This window comes from Scyliorhinus torazame, chromosome 6, assembly GCF_047496885.1.
Source record: "Scyliorhinus torazame isolate Kashiwa2021f chromosome 6, sScyTor2.1, whole genome shotgun sequence".
Taxonomy (NCBI): Eukaryota; Metazoa; Chordata; class Chondrichthyes; order Carcharhiniformes; family Scyliorhinidae; genus Scyliorhinus; species Scyliorhinus torazame.
Genome location: NC_092712.1, coordinates 92732955 through 92747073, shown reverse-complemented (window position 1 = coordinate 92747073; position 14119 = coordinate 92732955). Strand labels below are relative to the sequence as shown.

General features: G+C 48.4%; 1 protein-coding gene across 20 annotated transcripts in view; it reads left to right on the top strand.

Moving 5' to 3' along the window:
- LOC140424893 (sickle tail protein-like) overlaps positions 1-14119 on the top strand; it is a 931095-nt gene that overhangs the window by 812630 nt on the left and 104346 nt on the right. For all 20 annotated transcript variants that reach the window (XM_072508468.1, XM_072508466.1, XM_072508467.1 and 17 more), the window contains one exon: positions 6991-7166. In XM_072508468.1, the coding sequence (XP_072364569.1) occupies positions 6991-7166 (176 nt within the window). The remainder of the gene's footprint in view (positions 1-6990; positions 7167-14119) is intronic.

Sequence of the window (14119 nt, the reverse complement as noted above, 5' to 3'; positions counted from 1 at the left end):
CCAGGGCAAACAGCAGTGGAGAGAGCGGACATCCTTACTTTGTCCCCCTACAAAGACTAAAATATTCTGACCAGTCCCAGTTGGTTCTTACATTCGCCACCGGTACCTGGTATAGCAACCGGACCCAATCCACAAATCCCTGCCCGAACCCAAACCTGCCTAGAATATCCCATAGGTACTTCCACTCCACCCGGTCAAAGGCCTTTTCTGCATCCATGGCTACAACCACCTCAACCTCGCGCCCCTCCATTATTATAACATTTAAGAGCCATCTAGTGTTGGACGTCAGGTGCCTCCCCTTCACAAATCCCGTCTGATCCTCCCCGATTATCCCCGGGACACAGTCCTTTTTGTAGAACTCCACCGGGTATCCATCAGGTCCCGGGGCCTATCCCGATTGCATCGCCCCCAATCCATCTATCACCTCCCCGAGCCCAATTTGGGATCCCAGGCCTTCCACCAGCTCTTCATCTACCTTTGGGAACTTTAGCCCCCCTCGAAATCGCTTCATACCCTCCTCGCGGGCTGGGGATTCTGATTTATAAAGTCAACTATAGAATTCACAAAACACATAATTTACCGCCCCCGGGTCCACCACCACCTTCCCCCTCATATCCTTTACCTTCCCAATTTCCCTCGCCGCCTCCTGTTTCCTCAGCTGATGTGCTAACATCCTACTAGCTTTCTCCCCATATTTGAACACCGCCCTTTTTACCCTCCTCAGCTGCCGGTCTGCCTTACCTGTGGACAGGAGCCCAAATTCCATTTGCAGTCTCTGATGCTCCTTCAGGAGCTCCTCATCCGGAGACTCTGCATATCTCCTGTCCACCTGTAAAAGTTCACCTACCAGCCTATCCAACTCCACCCGTTCAGTCTTCTCCCTGTGGGCCCGAATCGAGATAAATTCCCCTTTGATAACTGCCTTCAGTGCTTCACAAACCATCCCCGCTGCGGTCTCACCCGTGTCGTTGCTCTTTATATACCCTCCCCGCTCACAGATCTCATCCTCTGCTAGCAGCCCTACATCTAACCTCCATTGCGGATGCTGGGTCTTTCCTGTGCTCACTTGTAGGTCTATCCAGTGTGGGGCATGTTCCAACACCACAATTGCTGAATATTCAGTGCCCGCCAGCCCAGCTAACAGCGTTTTGTCCAGTACGAAAAAGTCTATCCTGGAATACACCTTGCACACATGGGAGTAAAATGAATACTCCTTGCTCCTTGGCCTCTCGAATCTCCCCAGGTCCACTCCTCCCCATGCGCTCCAAGAACCCCCGCAGCTCTTTCGCCATTGCTGACACCTTTCCTGACCTGGAACTCGACCGGTCTAGTCTCGGATATACAACTGTGTTAAAATCTCCCCCCATACTCAGCCAGTGCGAGTCCAGGTCCGGAATCTTCCCCAGCACCCTCCTGGCAAACGCGACATCATCCCAGTTTGGGGTGTATATATTGACCAACACCACAGCCATTCCCTCCAGCTTCCCACTGAACATAATAAATCTACCCCCCAATCTCCCTCTATCTTTCCCACCTTGAATGCCACCTTTTTGTTAACCAGAACTGCCAACCCCCTTGTTTTAAAGTCCAATCCCGAAAGAAACACCTGCCCGACCCATCCCTTCTTCAGTCTAACTTGGTCTCCCAGCTTCAAGTGCGTCTCTTGTAACATGGTTACGTCCGCCTTCAGCAGCCTCAAGTGTGCGAACACACGGGCCCTTTTGACCGGCCCATTCAGCCCACGTACATTCCATGTGACCAACCTGGTCAGGGGCACTCTACCCCACTCCCGTGTCGATCAGCCATGACCTTTCCTAGGGCAGCCCTTGGCCCATGTCCCGCACCTCACCTGGCCCGCCCCCCGGCAGCGACCGTCGTCCACTCTCCTCCTCCAACACCTTGAAAGTCCCCTCTTCGTCAGCAGTCCCCCCCCCCCCCCCCCCCCCCATTCCTCCCCGCTACATTGATCTTCAGCTCACCCCCCACTAACCTGCCAGCTCCCGCCCCTGGCACCTAGCATCCTACGACCTGCTGCGCCGCCCCCCCCCCCTTAGTATAAGTTCCGACAACAATGGCAAAAAGCAAAAAAAAAAAACAGTCCCTCCCAAGGTCCGAGCACAAAGGCCCACCCCTCCTCCCTTAACAAAATCTTATCTAGTCAAACACCTTCAAACAGAACCAAATGAAAAAGACCGGAGAAAAGAAAAATAATTATACATGCAGAATCTCAAACATCTTTTTGAACATCGCAAATTAAATGAAAAGTAAAAGTTTTTACAAAGCTAAACATCACTCCTAGCTCAGTTCTCCACAGTGAAGGTTCAAGGTCCTTATTTTCCCATCAAATATTGTCCTTCAGGGGGGGTGCCAGAGGTGATGCGGATCCTCAGGGAATGTGGGGACTTTTCCAGGTATAAGCTCAAGGTGGGTAAGAGTGAGCTCTTCGTGATACACCCAGGGGACCAGGGAAGGGGGATAGACGAGCTTCCATTGAAGAGGGCGGAAAGGAGTTTTCGGTACCTGGGGATCCAGGTGGCCAGGAGCTGGGGGGCCCTACACAAGCTCAACTTGACGAGGCTGGTGGAGCAGATGGAGGAGGAGTTTAAAGGTGGGATATGTTGCCACTGTCGTTGGCGGTTAGGGTGCAGTCGGTGAAAATGACGGTGCTCCTGAGGTTCCTTTTTGTATTCCAGTGCCTCCCCATCCTGATCCCTAAGACCTTTTTTAAGCGGTCAGCAGGAGCATCATAGGATTTGTGTAGGCGAAAAGGACCTCGAGGGTGAGAAGGGTGTTTCTGGGACGGAGCAGGGACAGAGGAGGGCTAGCGTTGCCTAATCTGTGTGGGTACTACTGGGCTGCCAATGTGGCGATGATACGCAAGTGGGTAATGGAGGGGGAGGGGGCGGTGTGGAAGAGGCTGGAGATGGCGTCCTGTGTGGGTACCAGTCTGAGAGCTCTGGTGACAGCACCGCTGCCGCTCCCGCCGACAAGGTACACCACGAGTCCGGTGGTGGCGGCGACTTTGAAAATTTGGGGGCAGTAGAGATGCCACAGGGGTGAGGTAGAGGCTTCGGTTTGGTCCCCGATCCGAGTGAACCATCGGTTCGTCCCGGGGAGAATGGATGGAGGGTTTCTGAGCTGGCACAGGGCAGGAATTAGAAGGATGGGGGACCAGTTTATAGATGGGACGTTTGCGAGCCTTGGGGCGCTGGAGGAAAAATTCGGGCTTCCCACCGGAAATGCCTTCAGGTACATGCAGGTAAGGGTTTGTAAGACGGCAGGTGAGGGAGTTCCCGCTGCTTACAGCACGTAGGATCCAGGATAGGGTGCTCTCAGGGGTGTGGGTTGGAGAGAGCAAGGTCTCGGCGATCTACCAGGAGTTGCAGGAGGAGGAGGAGACCCCGGTGGAGGAGCTAAAGAGTAAATGGGAGGAGGAGCTTGGGGAGGAGATAGACGGGGGTACGTGGGCGGACGCCCTGGGTAGGGTTAATTCTTCCTCCTCTTGCACCTGGCTTAGCCTGAGACAATTTAAGGTTCTTCACAGAGCACATATGACAGGGGCGAGGCTGAGCAGGTTCTTTGGGGTGGAAGACAGGTGTGTGAGGTGCTCGGGGAGCCCAGCAAATCATACCCATATGTTCTGGGCGTGCCCGGCGCTGGATGGGTACTGGAGGGGCGTTGCGAGGACGGTGTCTAAGGTGGTAAATACCTGGGTTAAGCTGAGCTGGGGGTTAGCACCATTTGGGGTATCGGACGAGCCGGGAGTGCAGGAGGCGAAAGAGGCCGGTATTCTGGCCTTTGCGTCCCTGGTAGCCCGGCGGAGGATTTTGCTACAGTGGAAAGATGCGAGGCTCCCAAACGTGGAAGCCTGGATCAGCGACATGGCAGGATTCATTAAATTGGAGAGGGTAAAATTTGCCTTGAGAGGGTCTGTGCAAGGGTTCTTCAGGCAGTGGCAACCGTTCGTAGACTTTCTAGCGGAGCGTTAGGAGGTGGTCAGCAGCAGCAGCAACCGTGGGGGAGGGGGGGGGGTGGTGTACTTTGTGTTTACTACTGTGTTTATTATTGCTTAATGGGGGGGGGGTTTGTATATTGGGGGGATTCGTGATGTAGTTATAAGATGTTTATTTATGCGTTCTTTGTTTTTCTTTTTTCTGGAAGGGGGGGTTTGTTGAAAATATGTAAAAATTCGAATAAAAATATTTTTTTAAAAGGGTTTGTTGAAAATATGTAAAAATTCGAATAAAAATATTGTCCTTCATAATGTCCGCCACGTCCTCCAGCGAGCCAAAGTACAGCTCCCGACTCGCCTAGGCCACCCATAGATGGGCCGAGTAAACGAGTCCAAACTTTATTTTCTTATACAGGGCCGCCTTGACTTTATTAAAACTCGCCCTCCTCTTTGCGAGTTCTGCTCCCAAGTCCTGATACATCCAGATCTCAGCATCTTCCCAAATGCACCATTTTGTCTGCCTGGCCCACCTCGTGATGCGTTCCTTGCCCAGGAACTGATGCAGTCGTGCCACCATCGCCCTCGGAGGCTCATGCCCCTGGGGCTTATGCATAAGCACTCTATGGGCCCGGTCCACCTCCAACATCTTCCCCACATACACACCAGTATCCGATCATTCCTTCCCCTCTGGTAGACCAACGATCCATATTCTGCCTCCGAGAACGGTTCTCCAGGTCCTCCACTTTCTCTAGCAGTCCTTTCTATTGGTCCTGTAACATCCCAATCTCCGCTGCCATAGCGGTGGACTGCTCCTCTCGTTCCGCTGCCAACTCCTCCTGCTTCTGGGTCGTCAATCTCTACTCCACACGGTTGACCACAGCCCTGATCGAGTCCACCTCCCGGGTAAGGTCCTCTGCACACTCTCTGTGATGTTGAGTGAACTTCTCGATCAAGAAGCTCACCAACTGGTCCGTCGACCACTGAGCTGCCGTGGTCAGACCCTGTGTCCCTGCCATTGCTTCCCTCGAACTCTGGTCCGCACTTCCAATCAACTTTTGATTCATCCTTTTTCGATTTTTCCCTGGGCGCAGCTCCATAAACTAGGGGTCACCTCCTTCTCTTCTCGCTTTTACACCTTTATTTTGAAAAATTCCTGTAGAAATCCAGCTTAAAAGCCACAAAAAGACCACCAAGAACGGGAGCTGCCAAATGTGCCACCGGAAGCCCTGGGGCATATTTTCAAGCATGGCACCTTTTGAAAGCCTTTCAATTCCATAGTTTTGAAAAATTCACCATGAGCAAGTATGGTTGCTATGCCCAGAGTTTATGTGCAAGGTTTTCATTTTTCAAGGAAATATCTCTTTCAGGCAGTCTCACCGAGAAGCACATTCCTGTCAGCAACTAGTGATTTGTCCTGAAGGGATTTTACATTAGTTTCCAAGTCAAACCAAAGTCACAGCTCCCATTGCGATCAATTAAGTCCCTCTGAGAGGTTTTGTTGTTAAAATACTTCCCTATCGGTTCTTTCACCATTACCTAATCATCAGATTAACAGGCAGGCTGCATAGTGGCTCATGGAACCAAAGAGAAAATGCTGGAAAATCTCAGCAGGTCTGGCAACATATGTAGGGAGAGAAAAGAGCTCACGTTTCGAGTCCAGATGACCCTTTGTCATCCCTTTAGTGACTCATTAACCATTTGAGGTTAATAATGGAAGGTTAAGTAATTAAAGATAAACCCTGGACGATGAACTTATTAATTATCAATAGATTATAATGTTCCACTGAAAAGTACATTTAGCAATGGGAAAAGTCATTCTCTTACATTTGTATTTATGTCAAATGTAGTGATGCAAATCTCCTCGAAAGCTACTCCATTAATTAAGACTAACAAAATTACTCATGATTTGAACCATTAGAGCAGTGCAGATCAGAAAGTTATGTTCTGCGTGTTTTTTGTAACAAGCCGGGCCTTGAGTACTGTGCCAATGTTCTTAAGTTTAGAGCAGCATGTTGAAATGTGGGGGCCGTCTGAGACATAACATTCGAGGAATCCATGTATGGTGATTTAAAGGAGCTGTTTTATCACTATTGCTTTAAAGACTGAATAAGAATGATTTCCCATCCGCTGTGGCTAAACCTTGTCAACTAACAGGTGACCTGTCAATATGTTTGCTTGAGAATTAAGTCTTTAATTGATATTTGGAGCTATACAAAGTTTTAAAATAATCAGGGACCTTGGGTGGAAGTTGGGCAGAGTGCCTGAAGAAAGCGGTTTTCTCAATATTCATTGAGTATACTTATCGAAGATTGGGCTCCTTTCCCATCAGCGTACCCGCAACAACTGAGATTAAATTGGTCCATGTGACAGGAGATTTCATCAGTTGAATAATGGAGTCGAATTACAGGTGTCAACTTCAATTATCTTTGCTAATATGACAATTTGAAAATAATCTGTGACAATTGTTCAATTGGCTCTCACCAGTGAAATGGCCACGTGGCTTCTGACTTAGTTGAGTTTGATTATATTTTTTATTCATTCTTGGGATGTGGGCATTGGTGGCTGCACCAGCATTTGTTGCCCATCCCTAATTGCCCTTGAACTGAGTGGCTTGTTAGGCCATTTCAGTGGGGGGTAGTTAAGAGAGAACCACATTGCTGTGTGGGTCTGGATTCTGGAGTCACATGTAGGCCAGACTGGGTAAGGATGGTAGATTTCCTTCCCTGAAGGACATTAGTGAGCCAGATGGGTTTTTTACGACAATTGGCAATGGTTTTATGATCATTAGACTTTTAACTCCAGATTTTTATTGAATTCAAATTTCACCATCTGCATTACCCTGGGTCTCTGGATTACGAATGCAATGACAATACCACTCCCTCCCCATGACACCTCTATGGAATAAAGGTTGAGTCAAGATAAGATTCAGCTACGAGGGTGCTTGTTAGGACTGGATTGTGGGGGCAGCTAAGCAATTCAGTTGTCAGGGATGCTCGGCAGGCAGAGAAAATTGAGCCTGAATTGTTTTCTACTGACAGCTCGAGAATCAGGAGACGCTCAAAGCCATGTTCAAGAAAGCAGAGTCGGAAATCAACGGCAGAGTTGTTGAAGCATTGAAGCGAACAGAGGACCCGCTGCAGCGACAGCGCACGCTGGTGGAAGATGAGAGACAGAAGTACTTGGTCGATGAGGAGGAAATAGTACAGCAACTATGGTATGTCAGTTGACTGTTGGTCATTTATAATTTCGTTGTTTTTTAGGACGCTTCTTCATTTATTTTACCTATTACTTTATTAAAGAGATTGTTTTTCTTTCTTTGCCCTTTATTGTTTTGGATGTATTTTGTTCTCTCTTCGTTCAGATTGCATATTTATACAGTTGATTCAAATTCATTAATGTTCTCATTTTCGTCGAAGAAGTATGTTACTGTAGTGATGAAACTGAGATTCAGTGGCAAGCATTCATACTTCAGCGGTTGACTGCACTGACCATATGGAACTCGACCCATGTAAAGCAAGAATATTCCTGTTCAGTACCTGGGTCTGTGCCTCGTTGGCTGATTTGATGATGGGCCAGCAGTGGCAGTGCGGGTGCTTTGTCTCGTCGTCTTGTGCTGGGCTAAGGTGAAATATATCCGTGCTATTGCTCCATTGATGACTGTTGAAAGTGCGTTTGTGGATTTCAGATGGGAATTTTTAAAAAACTTGCATTTATATCTCACTTTTCATGACTGCTGAACATCCCAAAGCACTTTAGAACTAAGGAAGCACTTTTGAAGTGTAGTCACTGTCGCAATATAGGAAACACAGCAGCCATTTTCAGCCAAGCTCATACAAACAGCAATGTAATTCTAACCAGATAATATGCTTTTGAGATGTTGATTGAGGGACAAATATTAGCCAGGACACCATGGATAGCTCTCCTACGAAACAGTGCCATGGAATATTTTATATTCATCTGAGGAGGCAAATGTGGCTTTGGTTTAATACCTCATCCAAAAATAGCACCTCCAATGGTATAGCACACTCTCAGTAATGCACTGGAATGTCAGCCTTGACTTTTTTTGTGCTTAAGCCTTAGAGTGGGCTTTGAACTCAGAACCTTGGAGGTTGGGTTTTGGGTTGCCATTTGTGAACATACGTACAAGGAGCGGGGTTAGGCTATTCCCTCCTCGAGCCTGCTCCACCATTTAATAAGATAATGCCTGGCATTCTCCGGCCATTGGGATTTTCTTTTCCCGCTGGCAGCACTCCCCTGCCAGTGGGTTTCCTGGTGGCGTGGAGTGGTTTCAATGGGAAATTCCATTGACAAGCGGCAGCAGTAGAGAATCCTGCCACCAGCGAACAATGTGTTGCTGAAAAACACGCGGTTAGGGGACAGGAGAATCCAGCCCAATGTCTGATCTGATAGTAGCCTCAAGGCATCCTGCCTTCCCCCAATGCTATCACCCCCTTGCTTACTAACCATCTCTGCCTTAAGAATATTCATAGACTCTGCTTACACCACCTTTTTAGGGACAGCTCCAAATACTCTCAATTCTGAGTTTAAAAAAAATTCACTTCATCACCATTTCACTTCACTTCACCCCCATTTAATTTTTAAACAGTGAGCCCTAGTTCTTGATTCTCCCACAAGAGGAAACATCCATCCACATTCACCCCAACAGCATCTTATAGGTGTATTTGTAGTTGAACAGCGTAATGTGATGTTTGGGCAATACCAAAAAGCAGCCAGTGCACATGGAACTGTATCCAAGAATGAATCACGAAGGGGAGAAAACTAGAAAGTAGGTGAGGAGGAATGAAACTGAAACTCCCATACAGAACTCTCAGAATAGGATTCAGATCACACGTTTTACAGTAAAACAGTTTACACAATTCATTACTTTTTTCTGGTCATCAGCCTCAAGCAGTTGAGACCTTGCTATGTGCACTACAGAAGTTGTTCAAAACCGAACAAACCGATGTATTATTATTAAATAAACAATGTACATGAATCTATAAACAGAGTGCGAAAGAGTCTTCCTCCCTTACAGGTCCCACCTTTATTAACCCCCTACTCTAATCTAAACTAACCCCCCCCTTTCTGCTGACGATTAATTTTCCGCAAAGAAGTCGACGAACGGTTGTCACCTCCCGGGCGAACCCGAACAGTGACCCTCTCAAGGCGAACTTGATTTTCTCCAAACAGAGAAAGCTAGCCATGTCAGTTAGCCAGCTCCCCAACTTCGGGGGCTTTGAGTCCCTCCAAGCTAATAATATCCGTCTCCGGACTACCAAGGAAGCAAAGGCCAGAACGTCTGCCTCTTTCTCCTCCTGGATTCCCGGGTCTTCCGACATCCCGAAAATCATCACCACCTCTGGACTCGGTGCCACCCTTGTTTTTAACACCATGGACATGACATCTGCAAACCCCTGCCAGAATCCCCTCAGCTTTGGACATGTCCAGAACATGTGGACATTGTTTGCTGGCCCTCCCGCACACTTTACACACCTATCTTCTACCCCAAAGAATCTGCTTATCAGGGCCACTGTCATGTGAGCCCGGTGAACGACATTGAATTGTATCAGGCTGAGCCTGGCACATGTTGTGGACGCGTTAACTCTACTCAACACATCCGCCCATAGACCATCCTCTATCTCTCCTTCCAACTCCTGTTCCCACTCGTGCTTCAGCTCCTCAGTCTGCGTCTCCTTTGACCCCATAAGTTCCTTGTAACTGTCAGAGACCCTCCCTTCTCCCACCCACCCTCTGGAAACTACCCTGTCCTGTATCCCCCTTGGTGGTAGGAGCGGGAAGGTTGAAACCTGCCTACGTAGGAAGTCCCGCACCTGCAGGTACCTGAATTTGTTTCCCCTCGCCAATCCAAATTTCTCCTCCAGCTCCCTCAAGCTAGGAAAGCTCCCCTCTATAAACCTATCCCCCATCCTCTCAATCCCTGCTCTCTGCCATCTCCGAAACTCCCCCCGTGCATCCTTCCCGATGCAAACCGGTGATAGGTGAGGACCTTGAGATGATTGTAATCACTAAGGAGGCAGTATTGGGCAAGCTAATGGGGCTAAAGGTCGACAAGTCTCCTGGCCCTGATGGTATGCATCCCAGAGTGTTAAAAGAGATGGCTAGGGAAATTGTAAACGCACTAGTGATAATTTATCAAAATTCACTAGACTCTGGGGTGGTCCCAGAGGATTGGAAAGTAGCAAACGTGACACCACTGTTTAAAAAAGGAGGTCGGCAGAAAGCGGGTAATTATAGGCCGGTAAGCTTAACTTCGGTTGTAGGGAAAATGCTGGAATCTATCATCAAGGAGGAAATAGCGGGGCACCTGGAGGGAATTTGTCCCATTGGGCAGACGCAGCATGGGTTCAGAAAGGGTAAGTCGTGTCTGACTAATTTGGTAGAATTTTACCAGTGCAGTAGATAACGGGGAGCCAATGGATGTGGTATATCTGGATTTCCAGAAAGCTTTTTGACAAGGTGCCACACAAAAGGTTGCTGCATAAACTAAAGATGCATGGCATTGAGGGTAAAGTGGTAGCATGGGTAGAGGATTGGTTAACTAACAGAAAGCAGAGAGTGGGGATAAATGGGTGTTTCTCTGGTTGGCAACCTGTAACTAGTGGGGTCCCTCAAGGATCAGTGTTGGGTCCGCAGTTGTTCACAATTTACATAGATGATTTGCAGTTGGGGACCAAGTGCAATGTGTCAAAGTTTGCAGACGACACTAAGATGAGTGGTAAGCAAAAAGTGCAGAGGATACCGGAAGTCTGCAGAAGGATTTGGATAGGTTAGGTGAATGGGCTAGGGTTTGGCAGATGGAATTCAATGTTGCCAAGTATGAGGCTATCCATTTTGGGAGGAATAACAGCAGAATGGATTATTATTTAAACGGTAAGATGTTAAAACATGCTGCTGTGCAGAGGGACCTGGGTGTGCTGGTGCACGAGTCGCAAAAAGTTGGTGTGCAGGTGCAACAGGTGATTAAGAAGGCTAATCGAGTTTTGTCTTTCATTGCTGGAGGGATGGAGTTCAAGACTAGGGAGGTTATGCTGCAATTGTATAGGGTGTTGGTGAGGCCGCATCTGGAGTATTGTGTTCAGTTTTGGTCTCCTTACCTGAGAAAGGACATATTGGCACTGGAGGGAGTGCAGAGGAGATTCACTCGGTTGATCCCAGAGTTGAGGGGATTAGATTATGACGAGAGGTTGAGTAGACTGGGACTGTACTCATTAGAGTTTAGAAGGATGTGGGGGATCTTATTGAAACATATAAAATTATGAAGGGAATAGATAGGATAGATGCGGGCAGGTTGTTTCCACTGGTCGGGGAAAGCAGAACTAGGGGGCATAGCCTCAAAATAAGGGGAAGTAGATTTAGGACGGAGTGTAGGAGGAACTTCTTCACCCAAAGGGTTGTGAATCTCTGGAATTCCTTGCCCAGTGAAGCAGTTGAGGCTCCTTCTTTAAACGTTTTTAAGAAAAAGATAGGTACCTTTCTAAAGAATAAAGGGATTCGGGGATATGGTGCATGGGCCGGAGAGTGGAACTGAGTCCACAAAGATCAGCCATGATCTCATTAAATGGCGGAGCAGGCTCGAGGGGCCAGATGGCCTACTCCTGTTCCTAGTTCTTATGTTCTTATTGCAGATTGGAGACCAAACCGATGCTCCCTCTGCTCCCACATATTTCCTCCATTGCCCCCAGACTTTCAGGGCCGCCACCACCATGGGGCTGGTGGAATACCGTGCCGACGGGAACGGCAGAGGTACCGTTATCAATGCCCCGAAGCTGGTGCCCTTACATGAAGCTGCCTCCACACCCTCCCATGCCGACCCTCGCCCTACCACCCACTTCCTGATCAAGGCTATATTCGCCGCCTAATAGTAGTTACTGAAGTTTGGCAGCGCCTGCCCGCCCTCTCCCCCCTCCGCTCAAGCATCCCCTTCTTTACTCGCGGGGTCTTGCCCGCTCATACAAAGCCAGTGATCACTTTCTTTTATTTTTGACGTGATAAAACACTATTTATTAGTTATACAAGTCTCATCATCAAATAAACAACTGTTCACATAAACCGTGAACAGTCAGGTTCCCAGATAATTTACAGTATTATAGGGTTATGGAATAAAACGAAGATTTAGGCATGTCCAAGAGCAATTGTGACGAGTTCGTAGATAACATAGACTGCACCCGCAACAGTGAGGCTCATGGTTAGCCTGTAGAGCAGTGCATCCATCACACCGCCTTTTAAATGGACTGGCATCCCATTGTCCGCCTGGAATATCTTCTGCTTCTCAGGAACCTTGTTCACCACTCGCCTGCAGGCTGCAGTGCTGAAGGTCCGCTTTGAAAGCTGTTGAAAAGCCCTCAGGCCTCTCGCTCCCAGGCCGCTCATTTCGCTCCGACTTCCCGCAAGGACAAACCCACAATGCACCCAGTGATCACTTTGTTGACCCGTTTAAAGAAGGACCGCGGAATGAAGATGGGGAGACACTGAAACACAAACAGGAATCTCAGGAGGACCGTCATCTTCACCGTCTGCACCCTCCCAGCTAGTGACAACGGGAGCGTGTCCAACCTCCGAAAATCGTCCTTCATTTGGTTACTAGTCGGGCCAGATTTAGTTTGTGCAGCCGTTCCCATTCCCGCGCCACTTGGATGCCTAGATACCGAAAGCTACCCCCTACCACTCTAAACAGCATCTCCCCCAGTCGCCTCTCCTGTCCCCTCGCCTGGACCGCAAACATCTCACTTTTCCCCATATTTAGCTTATACCCCGAAAACCGGCCAAATTCCCCCAGAATCCTCATGGTTTCCTCCATCCCCTCTGCTGGGTCTGGTACATACAGGAGCAGGTCGTCTGCGTAAAGTGAGACACTGTGTTCAGGATCAGCAAAATCATGGCCTGTGACATCGTTGGGGGAAGCACTGCTCTCTCCCTTGTCTCATTGAATGTCCTCATCAACAACGGCCCCAATATCCCAGAGAACGTTTTATAGAACTGGGTACCCAACCGGCCCCGGGGCTTTACCCGACTGCAAGGACTTCAGACCCTTCGCTATCTCATCCATCCCGATCGGGGCCCGCAGCCCTTCTACCAGCTCCCCGTCCACCTTCGGGAAATTCAGCCTCCCTAGAAAGTGCCTATTCCCCTCCGGCCCCGTTCGGGGTTCTGACCCATACAGCCTACTATAAAACTCCTTAAACATAGATACATAGAAGATAGGAGCAGGAGGAGGCATTTTGGCCCTTCGGGCCTGCTCCACCGTTCATCACGATCATGGCTGATCATCCAACTCAATTGCCTAATCCTGATTTCTCCCCATTGATCCCATTCTTCCCAAGTGCTATATCCAACCGCCTCTTGAATATATTCAAAGTTTTAGCATCAACTACGCCCTGTGGTAATGAATTCCACAGGCTCACCACTCTTTGTCTGAAGAAATGTCTCCTTATCTCTGTCCGAAATGGTTTACCCTGAATCCTCAGGCTGTAACCCCTGGTTCTGGACACACCCATCATTGGTAACATCTTCCCTGCATCTACCCTGTCTAGTCCTGTTAGAATTTTATAAGTCTCTATGAGATCCCCCCCTCATTCTTCTGAACTCCAGCGAGAACAATCCCAACCGAGTCAATCTCTCCTCATATGACAGTCCCACCATCCCTGGAATCAGTCTGGTAAACCTTCGCTGCACTCCCTCAAGAGCAAGAACATCCTTCCTCAGAGAAGGAGACCAAAACTGCACACAATACTCCAAGTGTGGCCTCACCAAGGCCCTGTACAATTGCAGCAACACATCCCTGCTTCTATACTCTAAATCTTTTGCAATGAAGGTCAACATACCATTAGCCTTCTTTACTGCCTGCTACACCTGCATGCTTACCTTCAGCAAATGGTGCACATGGACACCCAGGTCCCGCTTCACACTCCCCTCTCCCAATTTACAACCATTCAGGTAGTAATCTGCCTTCCTGTTTTTGCTTCCAAAATGAATAACCTCACACTTATCCAAATTATATTGTATCTGCCATTGGTTTGCCCACTCGCCCAACCTGTCCAGATCTTGCTGTAGGATCCCTGCATCCTCGTCACAATTCACCCTCCCACCTAATTTGGTGTCATCTGCAAACTTTGAGATGTTACATTTTGTTCCCAAATCATGAACATA